Below are 15,205 nucleotides of genomic sequence, written 5' to 3' on the forward strand. Positions count from 1 at the left end.
ATTATTTTTGAAAAGGAAAACCTGAGAAATAAACAATGCCTGAAGATGTGCCTATTAGGGGACAGATCCACCCACAGCTTGTTTCAGTTGGATTAATTGAAGTCAATAAAGTTACATGAATTTTCAACAGCAAAGAGTGGACCCTTTTAAAAACAAATCGACATGGACTCATCTAAATCTTGAACTTCCATTTGCATGCAACCTTCTCCTTTTCAGTGTTTTTTCGGTCTACATTAGATAAAGCAGGGGACCTTTCAGCCAATCCAGCAACAGGGGAAATTTCTAGATAGGCATCACTAAAAACAGGCTTTTCAATAATCAAACTGGGCTAGGAGCGTAAGTCCTATTAAAAAAAAATGTGGAAAACCAGTATCCAGAGTGGTTCAGTGTCTGCCGGAATTCCTCAGAAAACATTTTTACAAGATTCTTTTTAAAAAAAAAAATATACGGGACTTCTAAGGAAAATCACTTTGGCTGATAATTTAGTGGGAAACAAGCACCACTGAACTGAACTTCTCTGTTTGTCAACACATCCACCTCCTACACTTTGTTGGCATTGTTCTGGAAGGACTGGACACACAGCACTGTAGGACAACTACTGAACATTATTTTATATAGGCAAGACAATGCTCATCTAAAGCTTTATCATAAACATCAGGTAAAGAGATTTACTAAAATGGCATTTTTTTTCTGTAAAATACTGATATTTTTGTTGCCAAAAAGTCAAAAAATGACTTCTTCCCACTTCTATAACAAGGTTTGACAGGTAGAATGTATGAAATACACAGTAGCTGCTTCTGAAAAGCTATCTAAGCTCACTCAGCTTACAGTATGTGGAATGTAGCTATCCAGAAAGTGAAACATGTATAAAAATAGGTAAAATTCCTACAATATTTGTATTGAATTATAATCCGTCCTGACAGAAAGATTACAACGGGTCTACAGTATATGTATGAAATGTTTGTTCATAAAGTTAAAAAAGATCATCACCTTACTGAAGAACACATTAAATGTAGGAATGCATAATCAGAACTGACTCTCAATTCTGCTTAGCTGGTGCAAATCTACAGAGAACCATCATTCTTTCCGCACGAAACAAAACCAACCTCTACTTGCAGAGTTGGGGGTTTTGTTTGTTTTGGTTTTGTTTGTCGTAGAGGGGCCAGACTGAAGTTTGAAAAATAAATTCCTCTGGAAGTGGAAGTACATTGTTTAATTTTTTTTTTCCCTATCTCCGCTTTGTTTACTGACAGCAGTCACCCACCTTTTAAAATTATTATTGCCTGACATTACACGGAGCTTTTACTGCTTGTTCACAACAAGGCAGTGAAATAGAAAGAACCTCCAACTCCCCTGTCATGACCCAGTTCTGGGCTTGTGCTTTTTTGACGAGTCTTTGATCTGCAGCCGGCCTCATAGGCTAGTCTCCCGGAGGAACATGGTGCCAATGTTGTAAGAAACCTTTCTCACTCTGGCAGATGTGATGGAGGGTTTTGGCGGCTTCTGGCCACTTCTGACCTCGAGGAAGTAACAGATCCCAGGAATTTCCTTTGGAAAGTTTTCTGGAAGCTCTTCACGGGAACGAGGGATAAAAATAAAATTTTCTTCCTTTTTCAAAAGTCTAGGAAAAAAAACAAACAAACAAAACCAGAAGGATATAAAACCCAGTAAAACACAGTCCCAAAACATCTCTTCCAAAGAGATTGATCCTATGTGGTCCCACATTAAAAAAAAAAGAGTTAAAGTAATAATGAAGCTCAAAAACATTAGCGGGATGAACCTTACTAGCTTCAGTGACTTTTGTAATAGGTTATGTATTTAATGTCTCTAAAGCTAATGAATGAATCCTGTTGCCAGGAGCATTTGCCAGGATTCTCAGCACATGTAATGGCACTTTCTTGACTGAGTATTTTTCACAGGTTTTGGCTGAGACAATCATGTGTGAACTCGTTGAAACAGAAAGACATTTTTTACCCACCTTTTAAATAGTCAGTAGGTTATAAATCCAACAATGCTTTTGGCTTTGACCTTTTGTGGTTTGAACTCTTTGCTGCTTCCCAAACTAGATTTCTGCAAGCAACGGTTTAACTCTTAGAACTTTCTGAGCTAAATATGTAAAGCCTTCTCTGCAGTCATTCTTCCCTGAACTGACTATTCACTATGGAACACCCGGCCTTGCTAAAAATCAGTGGTTTCCTTCTCAGAGCCTAACATTATCTAATTGTAGTAACAGCTAGACGAGTCTGAAATTGTAAAATGCATATTTTTTTCATTAATTCGGTTCAGGGCTTACACTTGACTTTATTAGATATTTCACACCATTTTCCTCATAGAACAAAATTGCAAGATATTAATTCAGGTTTTACTTCCACTTGTTTTGTGAATTGTAACTTGGTTGCAACGAAATGCTCCAGGAGTGATGGGCGAGTAACTAATTAGCCCTTTGGAAATTCCTCCACTACTGTGGCTTGTGATAGACCCCGCATCCCTATACTAGGTGCAGCGTTTGAATCAGCCTCTCACCCTCAGAAATTACGCAGCTGACCTTTACTGGGATAGCATTTCAGCTCCCAAGCAAGCATGGCAGGAAAACGTTTTTTTTGTTCCAAATGCTAATGGCAGCTAATTATGATCATATCTACTACTTACTTTAGTTTATACTCTTCAGAAAAAAAAATATATATTCACTGGCTGTTGCAATACTACCAAAAGACTTGAATCTGGACAAAAATGGCCTCTTGTTAGCATTCTCCTAAAACTCAGGTTCTTCAGATTCCTCAAATATATTGGTCCTGACACTTGGTTTCCCAGGCTGAGAACGAGATCGTGGTCCAGAAATTGCCTCTGATTTCTTACAGCTTTTTGTATACACTAAAGAAATAAGTTACCTGCCAACATCGGTACTTAGCAGTGAGGACGTATTTCTGCAGGAATTGTCCCTCCTTTATTTAGGCCATTTGTGATGTTAAAAGGAAAACAGTAGCAGCTGATGGCCATGGCCCAGATCTACAGACCCTCCTAAATTTCTTGTCTTCCTTTTCATGGGGTGTGATTAGGTCAGATTATCTGGTCCGAAAGTCTGAGAACACAATCTACCCTAGGAGCACCGTCTATCCTTCACCTTCAGGAAATTAAATTGCACTTTAAACTCTGCTTAAAATGTCCCAGATTGTCCCGTAGTCACAGAGCTTATGCTGAAGTTACACAACCTCTGCAGTTCAGGAATATGCATATAACTAGTCTGAAACTATTTCAAAGCATTTACCTCTGCTATATTTCCTCCATCGCTTCTGTGCTCTTCCCTCAGGAGCACTATTGGAAGGGGTATTTTTATAGTAGGTTATTCACAGGGTCAAAAATCTGGGCGTCACTCAAGTGGTTGGATATACAACTTACTATTCAGTGCTTAAATTGTGAAGGTCAGGCTACTCAAGCACTCCTACAAATTGCCTGGAACAAGGTCTGTCCTCAGCTTGTCTTCTTTGCTGATGTTTCAGGGGAGGAAGAATTTCTTAAACAGTGATTTGTAGTTAATTATCTTTGACAGCTTCCCCTTCTAACCTGAAATCTTCCAGAACTGTTTAAATTCTTATTCTATCCCTTCCCTGGTGGACAAAAAGAGATGGTATCTGAGGATTATCCCTTTTCTTTTTTTCATTTATTTTAAAAAAAAGGTGTCAGTATGGAAACAGAAAATGTGGTTATTTTCTAGTGGAAACAAGAAGCATTTCAAGGTCAGGAGGTCTGTGTGTGAATAAAAATTGGGGTCATACTTCATAGGAACCTTGAAGAAGCTTTTGAAAGCTGCAGCTCTTTTTTCCATAGATGAAACCATAGGGTAATTGTATTTCAAATTATTTTGGCAAGAAACAATCACATCTTCATCAGTGAGTTCCTATATTCAGAAAATGAACTAACAAAGATCTGTTACTACAGAATTATTTGTGCAAGACGCTCTATGCTCAGTGCATGCTTCCCACGATGTTTCTTACTCTCTCTGTGCCCACTGGAAAGCAATATCACCTTTTTATCTTTCCATCTCTCACAGATGTCAGACCTCTGTACTTATCACTGGATGCTGTGAAGATTAATTAATACTCAAGTACCTCTGCTTGCCCTCATCAGAAGAAACGATGGCTGAAAGTAGTTTATGATTTTTTTTTGTGGCAGGTCTAACAGGCTCCATTCCTGCGCCCAAAAGATACAATCACAAACTGAAGGATCTGTCCAACGGGAGGAATAAGCTGGTGGGAGGAGCAGCCACCCAGCAGCCTGGAGTAGCAACTCCTCTGGAAATAGGAAAGAGCAACTCCTTTGGAAACAAAAAAGACTATCCTCTTTCCAAATTGTATTTCCAGAGCTACAGGAATAAATATTTACAACATGTGCTAACTCACCTCTAGCTTCAAGAATCAGCAGTGTTGAGGAAGCACTCACCTAGCTCCGGCACGCAGCCTGTCCTTAGCCAGGGTCCTCCTCCTGCTTGTCAAACTCACCACTCACTGTGCCCTGAGCGCAGGAGCAGTTCAGGAATATCAGCCTCCCCAGAACAAAGTACAGCATCTCTACCTGCCTGCACAGTTTGCTGCCCTCTGTCTTCCTCAAGCATTCCACAAAACGCAGAGTGGATAGACTTTACATCACAGTTCCTGAGTAAGTGCCTTAAACTGTCGAGCCCTTCTTCTGTGGCAACAAGTGTTGGTCACTTCACCAGCTGGGCAACTGGTTCGATAACGTACACCAGCTCATTTTTTCCCATGTGAATTAAATTGATTCATTATTATTGCACTCAATAGAAATGTTGGTAGGCTGATCACAGAATACACAGAATAAATACTTTGTAATTGTAAATGCCAAAAATCAGTGCACTTGGTCTCAAATTTTAGTGGCTTTGAATTTCTCCCTCCATTTCTATACGTGCTAGAAAGACCAGGAGATTGAAAAAAAAAAACCTACGTCTGAATTCATATTGTACTTTATTAATTTTTAAGCTATGGAAATGTGTGTATTGGTGTTTTTCCTTCATACAAATCAACTGGAATAAGATTATGAAAGGACTAGCCATGATTTTTAATGCACTATACTGTATATCAATGCCACTCAGCACGCTGAGAGCCCATCATTGACCTTTAATACTTTTATTTCTCACGCACCCAAGCAGAAGGAATTACTGGGTCTCTGCTTTCTGATTGGGACATTAGAGAATTAGGTTCAGTAGATAAGGTTGTGCCATCACTAGTAAAATGCCACACGGTTTGCATTGATCTAACAGTCCTGGCTTCAGGACTTGTCTGGATTTGTCTTGGCTTAATCTTTTTGTAGTTTTAGCAGTTGTCTAAGTCAGATGACTATTGCCTAAATATGTTTTAGCTTTAGTGTAGCTGTGTGGAACTGTGGTGTAACACATACCGTTACGTAATGAACGGTGACCTAACACAGAGTTATTCTGTGCGGAGTGAACCACTCATGCACCTCGTATAAAAATGCAGCAGCAGGAAGCACAAGCACAGGCAGACAGCAGAGGACCATAATCCCAAATCACAGTGACTACAGGGGTGCAGCCTCATAGAGGCAGATGACACTGGGAACAGAAAATCAAGAATAAAGCAGTGCATTTTGACTAGATTTTTAATACTTTAATCAGCCTATCAATGTTTTTTTGTGTCCATGTGTAAGCTGTGTTCCCTTTCCGTCCATAATTAAATTGCCTGTCCACCAATACGTCTCATGAAAGCATACATGGTGAAGCAACGAATAGAAGAAGAAACAGTTTTTTAAAGGATGCTCAGAAATAAAATTAAAAATAATCTGAAAATGCTTGTGAAGAACAAATACATTTTTTCATCCATATGAGGCAGAAAAAAAAAAAACAGATGTAGAAAAAAACCCAGATATAGGTGTAGCTATAGATAAAATCTGTAGGAAAATAATATATAGTTATAGGTATAAACTCTAGGAAAAAAAATTTGATTCAAATAGAAATCTGTAAGGAGTTGATAGAAATGCACAGTTTCAATTTAAAATCCCAGTAAAAAGGGATGTATATTCATCCTTAACTACCCAAAAGCAAAACTTCTTCCATACAACACTCTGTAAGACAACTGTTAAAAGCCTATTCAAATTCTGAAGTTTTTAATCAATTTTAAAGGCCGAGGGGCAACTTTGGCAGGTGAACCAGCAGAGACCTCCCCCAGCTCAGTGAGGAGGTCTGCCTAGTTGCTCTCTCTCCCACATCAGATGATAAGGGTGTGGGATACAGGCTGTTCATCTTTGCCTAAGCTCAGACCCCAGATGTACTGCCCAGCATGTGATAATGGAAGGTATCTGTACCCAACACTTGATGCCAGCAGCACCTTCTCCACAAGGGAAATACGTGCTGGCAAAGACCAGAGGTTGAAAGAAGAGGAAATAGATAATTAATTTCTAATACAGTTACTTGACAAACAGCAACAATTATGTTTACCTGCTTTTGATAACTGCTTAGAGATCCCAAGGCATTACATTGTAATACTATTAGAGAAACAGAATGAATGTAGAAGTATTATATAATATCTGATAAACATCATTCTTCAAGGCTGAAACAAAGAATTAAAAAAATATTTAACTCTCTTCTGTGCCAAAGATGTCTCATAAACCAGCTTGTGCTTCCTTCCTGAATACAGAAAATGGGGTAATTTTATTCAATTCAAAATAATGTAGGGGAATTAAATAAACCTGGAGCTGGATTTGCCAGTTTACTAGAGGAACAGAGAATACGTTATTTTTTCTCCCATTCCTTCCTGGCCACATGTTTAAACAGGGACCACTCTGGGCTCCTCTACTCCCTCTCCAGTTTCCGCATTCCACTGGAAGTTTTACCAGTGCTGCTCCAGTGAGTTCGTTTTACAACGCTCAGTGAAAGAAAGAGGGGCTCCAGCTGAGTCAAGAGAACAAGATATTTTGAACAGCAGCAAGCTCTTATCTCCAACAGATTCGAAGGCCACCTTTGTAAATGGTGCTGCTTCACATCGCAGAGCTCTGACCAGGCAGCTGTGGCTGGAGCAAGGCTGCCCCAGGTTCCCTGCTGCTGCTAGGCAGCACCACATCTCCTATTTAGAATTTTATTCTCTGATCCTGACATACGCAGATTATGGGCTTGCAGGGAAGCGTCTGAAACCAGTAATAGGCACTCTGAAGTGTGATTATAATGTGAATGCTGATGATGCTTTACAGAGCATAATCTGTACTGTAAAAAGAAAACTGGTAAGTAGGCATGATAGACGTGTTTCCAGTATCTGCATGATTTCTAAGCACAAAACTTGCATCTGAATTTTCATCGGGTGGCATGGTAGACACAAACATGTAATGATAAATGCTAGTAGTGTTAATTAATTGAAAATTCTGTTATTTTCATACTGATTGCAGAATTATCTGCTTTGGAAAACATCCTTCTTAGATAATATAAATATTAACTGAGTACACAGCAGCACAGGATGATCAAATAATAGAAATATTTGATGGAATATACAGTCAACTCTAAAGACATTTCAGTTTGCGATGAATCACTTTATTTATACACTGTGAATTGTACGCTCAGGCAAATTATATTTAAGAGAAGTTATATACAGATGCATCAGACCCCTTGTCTATTTGGATAGTTCCAGTATATTGTGTGCAAACCTCCATAGTGAAGCCCTCAAACTGACTTTCAGACTTTTTACCATCGATGTCACGAAAAGAAAACATACCATCATAGAATGGTCTGGGTTGGAAGGGGCCTTTAAAGGTCATCTAGTCCAACCCCTCTGCAACGAGCAGGGACATCTCATCTTAGATCAGGTTGCTCAACAATGGCCACAAATATATTGTCTCACAGAAGAGGTGCCATATCACTCGTAAGCAAACCCAACTGGCACTGGTACACCGAAAGTGACTCTGGCTTCAGCATGCCAGGCAAAGAGGTCTGTGCATCACTAGCCCCACAAATACTCACTGCTTATATTTCCAACTGTGTTTTGCTTAAAATAATACGAAACTGTCTAGCTCACCAATTTCTGCTTCAGGGTCGTAAATGGGCAAGACTACAGCCCTGGGTGGCATCACAGCCCGAGCCACGTTTGTGAATCACTAAGATCTCTCTTTTGAAAAAGTACAGTCTGTGCTTTCAGAATATCTTGAAGACCTTCTCAGGTTGCAGAACATCCCTTGATAAGAACTGTTCCTCTACAAGAAAAATTCAGGTCTTTGTCACAGGATCTCGGTCACTTTTTGCCAGAATCACTTACCTCCGTTCGTAGAAAATGAGTAACAAAGGCCCTGCTACTGTGTGAGTTTTCAAAATGGGGACACAATTGGTGAACAATCTTGTGTTGACTTTTCAAAATGTCTTAGAGGGATTCTCCTAACTCACAGTGGAAGACCAGGAGCCAAAGCCACTAGAACATTATTCCCGGGAGGTCTCAAAGACAATTTCTTTTCAAGTGACACCAAGTTCCAAAGAGTGATTTGCTATATATTTATTAAATTTATTTTTATTTAAGTGAACAGATTTTCAACACCAAATAGTATTCTGAGTCTGTGTTTCTTTTGCATGTTACCAGAAGACTGTATGAATCTGCTTCTGTTCACTTCATGATCAAAAGACTATTCAGTTTTTCTGCCTCTTCTTCAGTTCGCTACACTTGCTCTATTCTGTAAGTCCGATCTCGAGTGAATGGGATCTTCAGAAGAATCTCATTTTATTCACCAGTTTTAATTACTTTTGACTGCATTTTCTGGCTGATTCGTATTTTAGCATATGAGATGCTTCAATTCTTGGATGAAGAAATTCCATTTAAAACTTTAATTCACATAGATAGGTATGGGGGAAAAAATAAATACTGAGATTCACCGTTCTGTATAAGAAAAAAACCGAAAGACAGAAAAGCAGCATTGTTTGAGCAATTGCAAACAGAGAAACAATCCCAAAACCTGAGCCAAACCATACTCCAGACAATTACTTCAGATATAGAACACTTTAAAGAGAGCAAGATTGAGCTCTCCTGCCAAAAAAGTGAGTACATCAGTAACTATCCAAGCAGCAGAAATTCTAATAGTCAAGCTGTCAAATTTGAACAATGAGGAACACCTTTTTTATTTAGGAGGTGTTCCTCATAACCAGATTTAATCAAGCCTTCTCTCTATTTGCATATCTTCTTCAAAGAGCTAGGGATAATGCTTTGTCATTTTTTCTTTTCCTGCATTACAAAAATGCTTCCATCAAGTGTCTGTTTACGATGCTAAATAAGAAATTCTGTCTTCAAGAAAGCATAAAAACTCTTTGAAAGCTTGGCCTCACTGGCAAAATTCAAGACTTTCTTCATAGCCAATGGGAACATGCTTCTCTCTATGAATGTGTTCTGCAGATGGAACCCAAATCCTTAGTTTAAAGCTGTAGTAGTGCATACAGTTATGGTGCTTGGGAAGACGTCTCCCACCTACATTACACATTATTCTACATTGCTGATCCTCCTCTTGTGCTTCCTTGCCTCTACCGACTGATTTCTTTGAACACTCTGATGCAAGCCTGCAAATGAAAGACTAAGAGCCCCATGCAACACATCTTTCCAGTTGTCCTGGTGCCCTGCGGACTTTCTGTTGAAGTTCATGTTGAGGACAGAGCATGTAACAGGACTGAACTCAAAACAGGCTGAAATAAAAACAGTATGAAAAGACTAAGAGGACTTACTGGTATGTGGTTGGACTGACATTGATGCGGCGTGGGTGACTTCCTGACTCGAACTTGCTTGCAAGAGTGACATTGTTCCCAAACAGACAATAACGTGGCATTCTTACACCAACAACACCGGCCAGCACTGATCCTGAGTGAATGCCTATCCTCATCTGGAAAAACACGAGATCCATGTCAGTCTGCGTCTCTTGTGCTGCCCACGGTAATGCCATTAGCACTTATTTACAAGCCAGACTCAACAACCCTTTCAAAGAAATTATAAATGAAAGAAAAAAGAGCAAAGGCTCTCCCATTCCTCTAGCTTAAATCAGATATAGTTAAAAAAAGAACAAAAACATGATTATCTTTCTACTAAAACTGTTTTCTTCTGTGCGCGTCTGCTGGAGACTACAACCGTCAAAACAGGAACCATGAACAGAATACGACGGGATCGCTAGGAGATCACTGCAATATCACCCATCTAACTACACAAATAGGTACATTACAGAGAGGGGGCTTTTGCCTCCACTTCTAACACAGGCTTTAAAGTTAGACCCAGATCTTCTCAAACTGGCAGAAAGAGCAGTGGAGTGCATAACTACGGTACTTTCATCTTCTCTATATTTTTTTTTTCTTCCAAACTCCCCAAGGTCTAAGGTCTTTCTCACTTTGTCAGACTGAGAGATATTTCAATGCTGACGATGCTGGAGATTAAGGCACCAATGATTTTTAAAATAATTGTATGCCCCTCAAAATAGGGAAGAATAAATCTCCGTCATATTAATAAAACCCATGTGACTACACTAGCAACCATCCCCTCTATCCGTCTGAGATGTGACAATTACAGTGACCTGTAAAGCCTGGAGTCACCCTCCAAGCTTCTTTCTGAGTGAATAATCAGAGATTTATTCTGCATACATTTCAGCAACCAATTATGTTTGCCAAGAAAATAATTTTTATAAATAAAAAGGTCTTTTTCTCTTGTTAACTTTGTAACAATAAAAAATGAAAATAGGGTATTTATATCTTTTGAGGATACTCTAACTCATAGCAACTGGAGTGATGCAAAACATGAGATAACATGAAGAAAATAAATAGCAGCTACTAAACCAGGGGGTCTGACGGGGTCTCAATGAGTGACTTAACTAATTCTATACGCAATATGGTCCTTTGACTTCAGTGACAGGTATCGCACTGTGCTTTCGTCTATCGATCATTATTATTTCACCATCACAACACATATTAACTCAAATAAAAATAAAAAAAAAAAATCTTTGTTAGCATTTTTTACGTTAAGACAAAGGCCAGCATTTTATAACCTTGGTGCCCATGATGTTCTACGAACATGTGGGATCTCACGTGATTCCACTGACTGCAGTTCTTCCATGTGTTCAAGAGTTTCACCACGCAGCTGAGCACCTTTTTCATTTTGTTCCTCTCACACGTCACAGACAATGGGTACACCATTATATCTGCTATACACTAAGACCAAGTATAACCTGAAAACACACCTTTCTGCATTCGGTGTGATGCTACTTACAACATTCTCATAGGCCACGTGAAATCTCCAATCCTCACAACAATGCTGTTAATTACAGACTAAGATTTTAAAAAATTAATAATCTGTGAAAAAATAGCACTCAAATTTAAGTGTGCTTTCAAACCTTTACACCTACAGGTATTTTCCAACCTAAAAGATCAGGTATTTTCTAACCTAAACTGATTCTGCAGTTTGGAAGGCAGCCACTGAAATCCTTCAAATACTTTATCCTCCTGGGCTGTAAAGCACCCAGAAACTTGCTATGGCCATGAAAATCTGTGCAAACCCATCACACCTACATTACTTTGGTAATATTTAGTGTCAGGAAGATTTCCTGCTTTTGCCAAAATATATATTTAAACCCTGTTGTTAATTTTCAGTGAAAAAATTCTCCTGCAGTCAAGAGGTGAGCAAACGACTCTCCTGCATATTAGTAAGGTCAGTATCTGACCTCAGCAAAAGATTACAAGGAGAAAGTCTTGCTCTCACACAACAGCCAGTATGCTGCCAGCTTTCAATAAATAACAAAGAACTTACTTCCAATGTCTTGGTTTTGTGAGATGGGAGAAGGGTTAGTTATTTCGTACACAATTTTAAGAACACAGCTAATGCTACCTATTTGTTCCACTACTGCTCTGCAAATTTAAGCATCACAAATAAGCCACTCGCTGTGATCTCTTCTAGGGTGCATTTGATCCCATGTGAAGGTCAGATTGAAACCATAAGAAAAAGCACTAGCTGGAAAGTGAAAATGAGAGTGAAAGGAAAATCTGGAAGCAAAAATTGTACTAAGAAATATATGAAAAATATTTAGTGAAAGCTAAAGTTGTTGGTTGTTTTTCTGGTTTCACTCTTGAAGTGCTTCCTTTTATGAGTCCACATGTTTTTATCATTCAGTACTACAGTGAATTCCAAATTCTCAGTAGCAAAACTTTAGGCTCTCTTGAAGAACACAGACCCCACTCACACCGTAAATGCTTTCAAGATCTCTCCTCACGGTTGTCTCAAAAAGACACTGGGGAAACGGCTTTTGTGGTTATGACTTTTCTACATGTGCCAAGACATGACAGGACACTGTCAGAATTACTAAAAAAAATGCTGATATATCACCCTTAATATCAAGTATTCTCCTTCGCAAGGTTAGGTGACTGAAGCTAAAACCTTGTCAACTTCCGTGGAAAAACTGAGTCTGGCAGCAAAATAGTTAAAATTATATTTAAATTTTCACTCAGGAGAACACAGATTTGATCTTCTGTGAACTGTTTGATTTTCAGAAAGGATGAGATAGATGAAGAAAGGAAACAGCTGTTCCATTTAATATAGCGTGTACCTTAAGAGATTTAAAACCCCTTTGGTTTGGTCGAGAATGTAACATTTTGAGCCCTGTAGTATCTTTGCTTTTTTAAAAAAAGCATGCTTCTACATAAAAAAAAAGGTAGATGTTCTCACAAACACAGGTTAAGCTACATAGAGCTACCAATGAGAGTGTCAAAAACTGAATTTTTCATTGGGTGCAAGGGAGTTAATGTAGGTTTTCTCATTAAACCATAGGGACAAATGCCTGATACAAACCAAAAGTACAGCAAGAATGGCTTACAATAAAGATCCACTTCTACTTCATTATTCGTTTTTCTACAAGAAAAAGCCTGCAACACTGATGTTATTGCCATGAAGTATTCCTTAATGTCTTCTCATATCGAGAATAGCTATTCTGTTCGTCATATATTACTTTTTAGTGAAATATGCTTTTCATAAAAATGTCCTTTCAAGATTTTATTTCATCTGCAGATAAGCTCTCCTGGCTTTTTTCGCACTGAGTTGAAAAGTGCTGTGTAAACAGTTCAAGGCTTTGTTTTAATGAAGGAGGAAAATGTGTCATCAAATTATTAGCAACAAGGCATTTACTGGGGCGTATCAACTTCTCGCATTAATTTTGCGGCAAAAGAAAATCTGCCTAGAGAATTTGACTTAGAACAATAATAATTTATACATGTACAGTTACAGACCACAAGCTATATTGTATATGCAGCCGTTATCAGTGATTTCCCAGAGCAGTCACCATCAAAGATTATTAACATAAAAAATGCAAATAAAGTGGCAATGCTAGGATGTATTACTTGTCTATCATAATATATTTATTCATTTAAGTCCTTTAAATACAAGCGTAATATTCATTATACGTTTATTAACTATCTTACACTCTAAATTAGGTATTTTTAGTAAAATGCATGCTCTTCCTCTGTGCCAACTGCTCCTTTATCTGTCCTTAATTATTTGGTTTATTATAAAAGGGCAGCTTATCACTGAGACCGCAAGCTCAGAGGCGTTATGCAGCTTTTTGGCAATTATCATAAAGAGAAGACAGCTGTGTGGGAAAAAACCAAACAGCAGAACACACCAGAGCCCCATAGTCAAGGAACAGTGAAGACAGGGACAAAAGCAAAAGACATTCCTAGAGCAGAATATTGGAAATCACAATGTGGAATGAAACATGAATGGGTGTGAAAAAGAACAAGTGACCTGTGAGAGGCTTTTTAGATAAAGAGGAACAACTTGCACTGGCTGCAGCGGAAAGATTTAGCATAGAAAATGACAGGGAGAAGAAATTCATTTGATCTTTGCAGCAGCTGTGGTAATAGTGAGTTGGAAAAAAGCTGATGTGAGTGTCAGAGGCGTAAAAGCAAAGCAGCTGCTTTCTCATCAGTGGAGGATGAGAGGAAAGACATAGCCATGCAGAAAGGAAAAGAAGCTTCCAAAAATTTTAAAGAAAATGTAGCAGCATTTGGATATTGCCTACAGGAGCAGATATGGCTAACACCTGAGTGACAGGAAGGATAGTGGGTTTGTGTAATAGTGAGGGATAAAGAAGGTTCGTAAGGAAAGATAAGAAGCACTGGAGCTACAGCCATCCTCTGCTGGGGGAACCTGCCAGAGGTGGTATCAATGAAACCTGACAGCCCAAACTGGACTGAGAGAGACATCAAGAACAAACAGGAATGGCGATGATCAACGTAAAAATACTTTGGTTTTCTGAACGGAACAGTCTGTTACTGTGTTCTTCTGATGTACTGAGTCTTAGAAGAGTTGTGTGTTACCCCTCTACATTTCCTCATTGCCAAAGCATGACTTTTCCTTTTTATAGGTAAGAGTGCTGGGGTTTGTTTTGGTTTGTTTTGTTTCGTTTTGGTTTTACCTGCTGTGCATTTCCCATTACTTCCAATAGCCCCAGTGCTGCCCTAGGAACCCTTCTGAGAACTGCACTCTTCCATCAGACAAAACCTGTTCAAAGGAAGGCGAAAGTAAATGCAACACTGAAAACTCATAACCCATCTACTGTGGTGAAGACACAAAAATATTTCGTATAGAGAAAAGGAATGCAGTGACATTCCTGAAGTAAATTCCATCACTGCTAATTTATTCCTTAGTAGCTTTTTCTCTTAATCATACATTCACAATAAGCAAATCCAGTAATTAGCTTTATTTTCAAAGCTCGTGAGTGTTTCTCTTTTGAAACCCTGTTGAAAAATACATTCTCTTCCCTTTCCTCATTTCCCCACATAATTTTCAAGGAAAGTATTTTGACACTAAAATGCAAGTGGAAAAACACCATTCTACAGTCTGGTAGTACTTGTCTCCTCAAGAAGAATCCAAGATTTTTTATCAATATATGTCTGCATGTTGATAACAAATAGAACACATTTAACCCTGTATTTCCCTTCAGTCAAAGCTTAAGTCTTGCATTACAAGACTTAAAAATACTTCCTTTATCAACTAGCCTACAAAACACAGGTTCAAGCTGTAATGATTCCTGAAAGGAAAGTTAACTGTTTGGGTCTTTTTTTTTTTTCTTCAACCTTCTTACGTGCATGGTGCTGTGCAAAAGAATCTGTAATCTTGGTTAAGGACTTGCAAATCTACTTTAAAAACATAACCTGTGCTTAGAAGAAGAGAAAGGAGACGTCCGATACATCTTTCCC

At 38.6% G+C, this 15,205-nt stretch overlaps 1 protein-coding gene across 1 annotated transcript in view; it reads right to left on the reverse strand.

The window, feature by feature from the left end:
• Positions 1 to 709: 709 nt before the first annotated feature.
• The window catches only part of GUCY1A2 (guanylate cyclase 1, soluble, alpha 2), a 117,973-nt gene continuing 103,477 nt past the window's right edge, over positions 710 to 15,205 (reverse strand). Inside the window, exons 5-6 of the mRNA XM_010146270.1 lie at positions 9,707 to 9,861; positions 710 to 1,621 (exon numbers count right to left, since the gene is read on the reverse strand). Coding sequence (XP_010144572.1) covers positions 1,414 to 1,621; positions 9,707 to 9,861 — 363 coding nt within the window. The 3' untranslated portion in view covers positions 710 to 1,413. The remainder of the gene's footprint in view (positions 1,622 to 9,706; positions 9,862 to 15,205) is intronic.

Source organism: Buceros rhinoceros, unplaced genomic scaffold (assembly GCF_000710305.1).
Source record: "Buceros rhinoceros silvestris isolate BGI_N320 unplaced genomic scaffold, ASM71030v1 scaffold20162, whole genome shotgun sequence".
Classification (NCBI taxonomy): Eukaryota; Metazoa; Chordata; class Aves; order Bucerotiformes; family Bucerotidae; genus Buceros; species Buceros rhinoceros.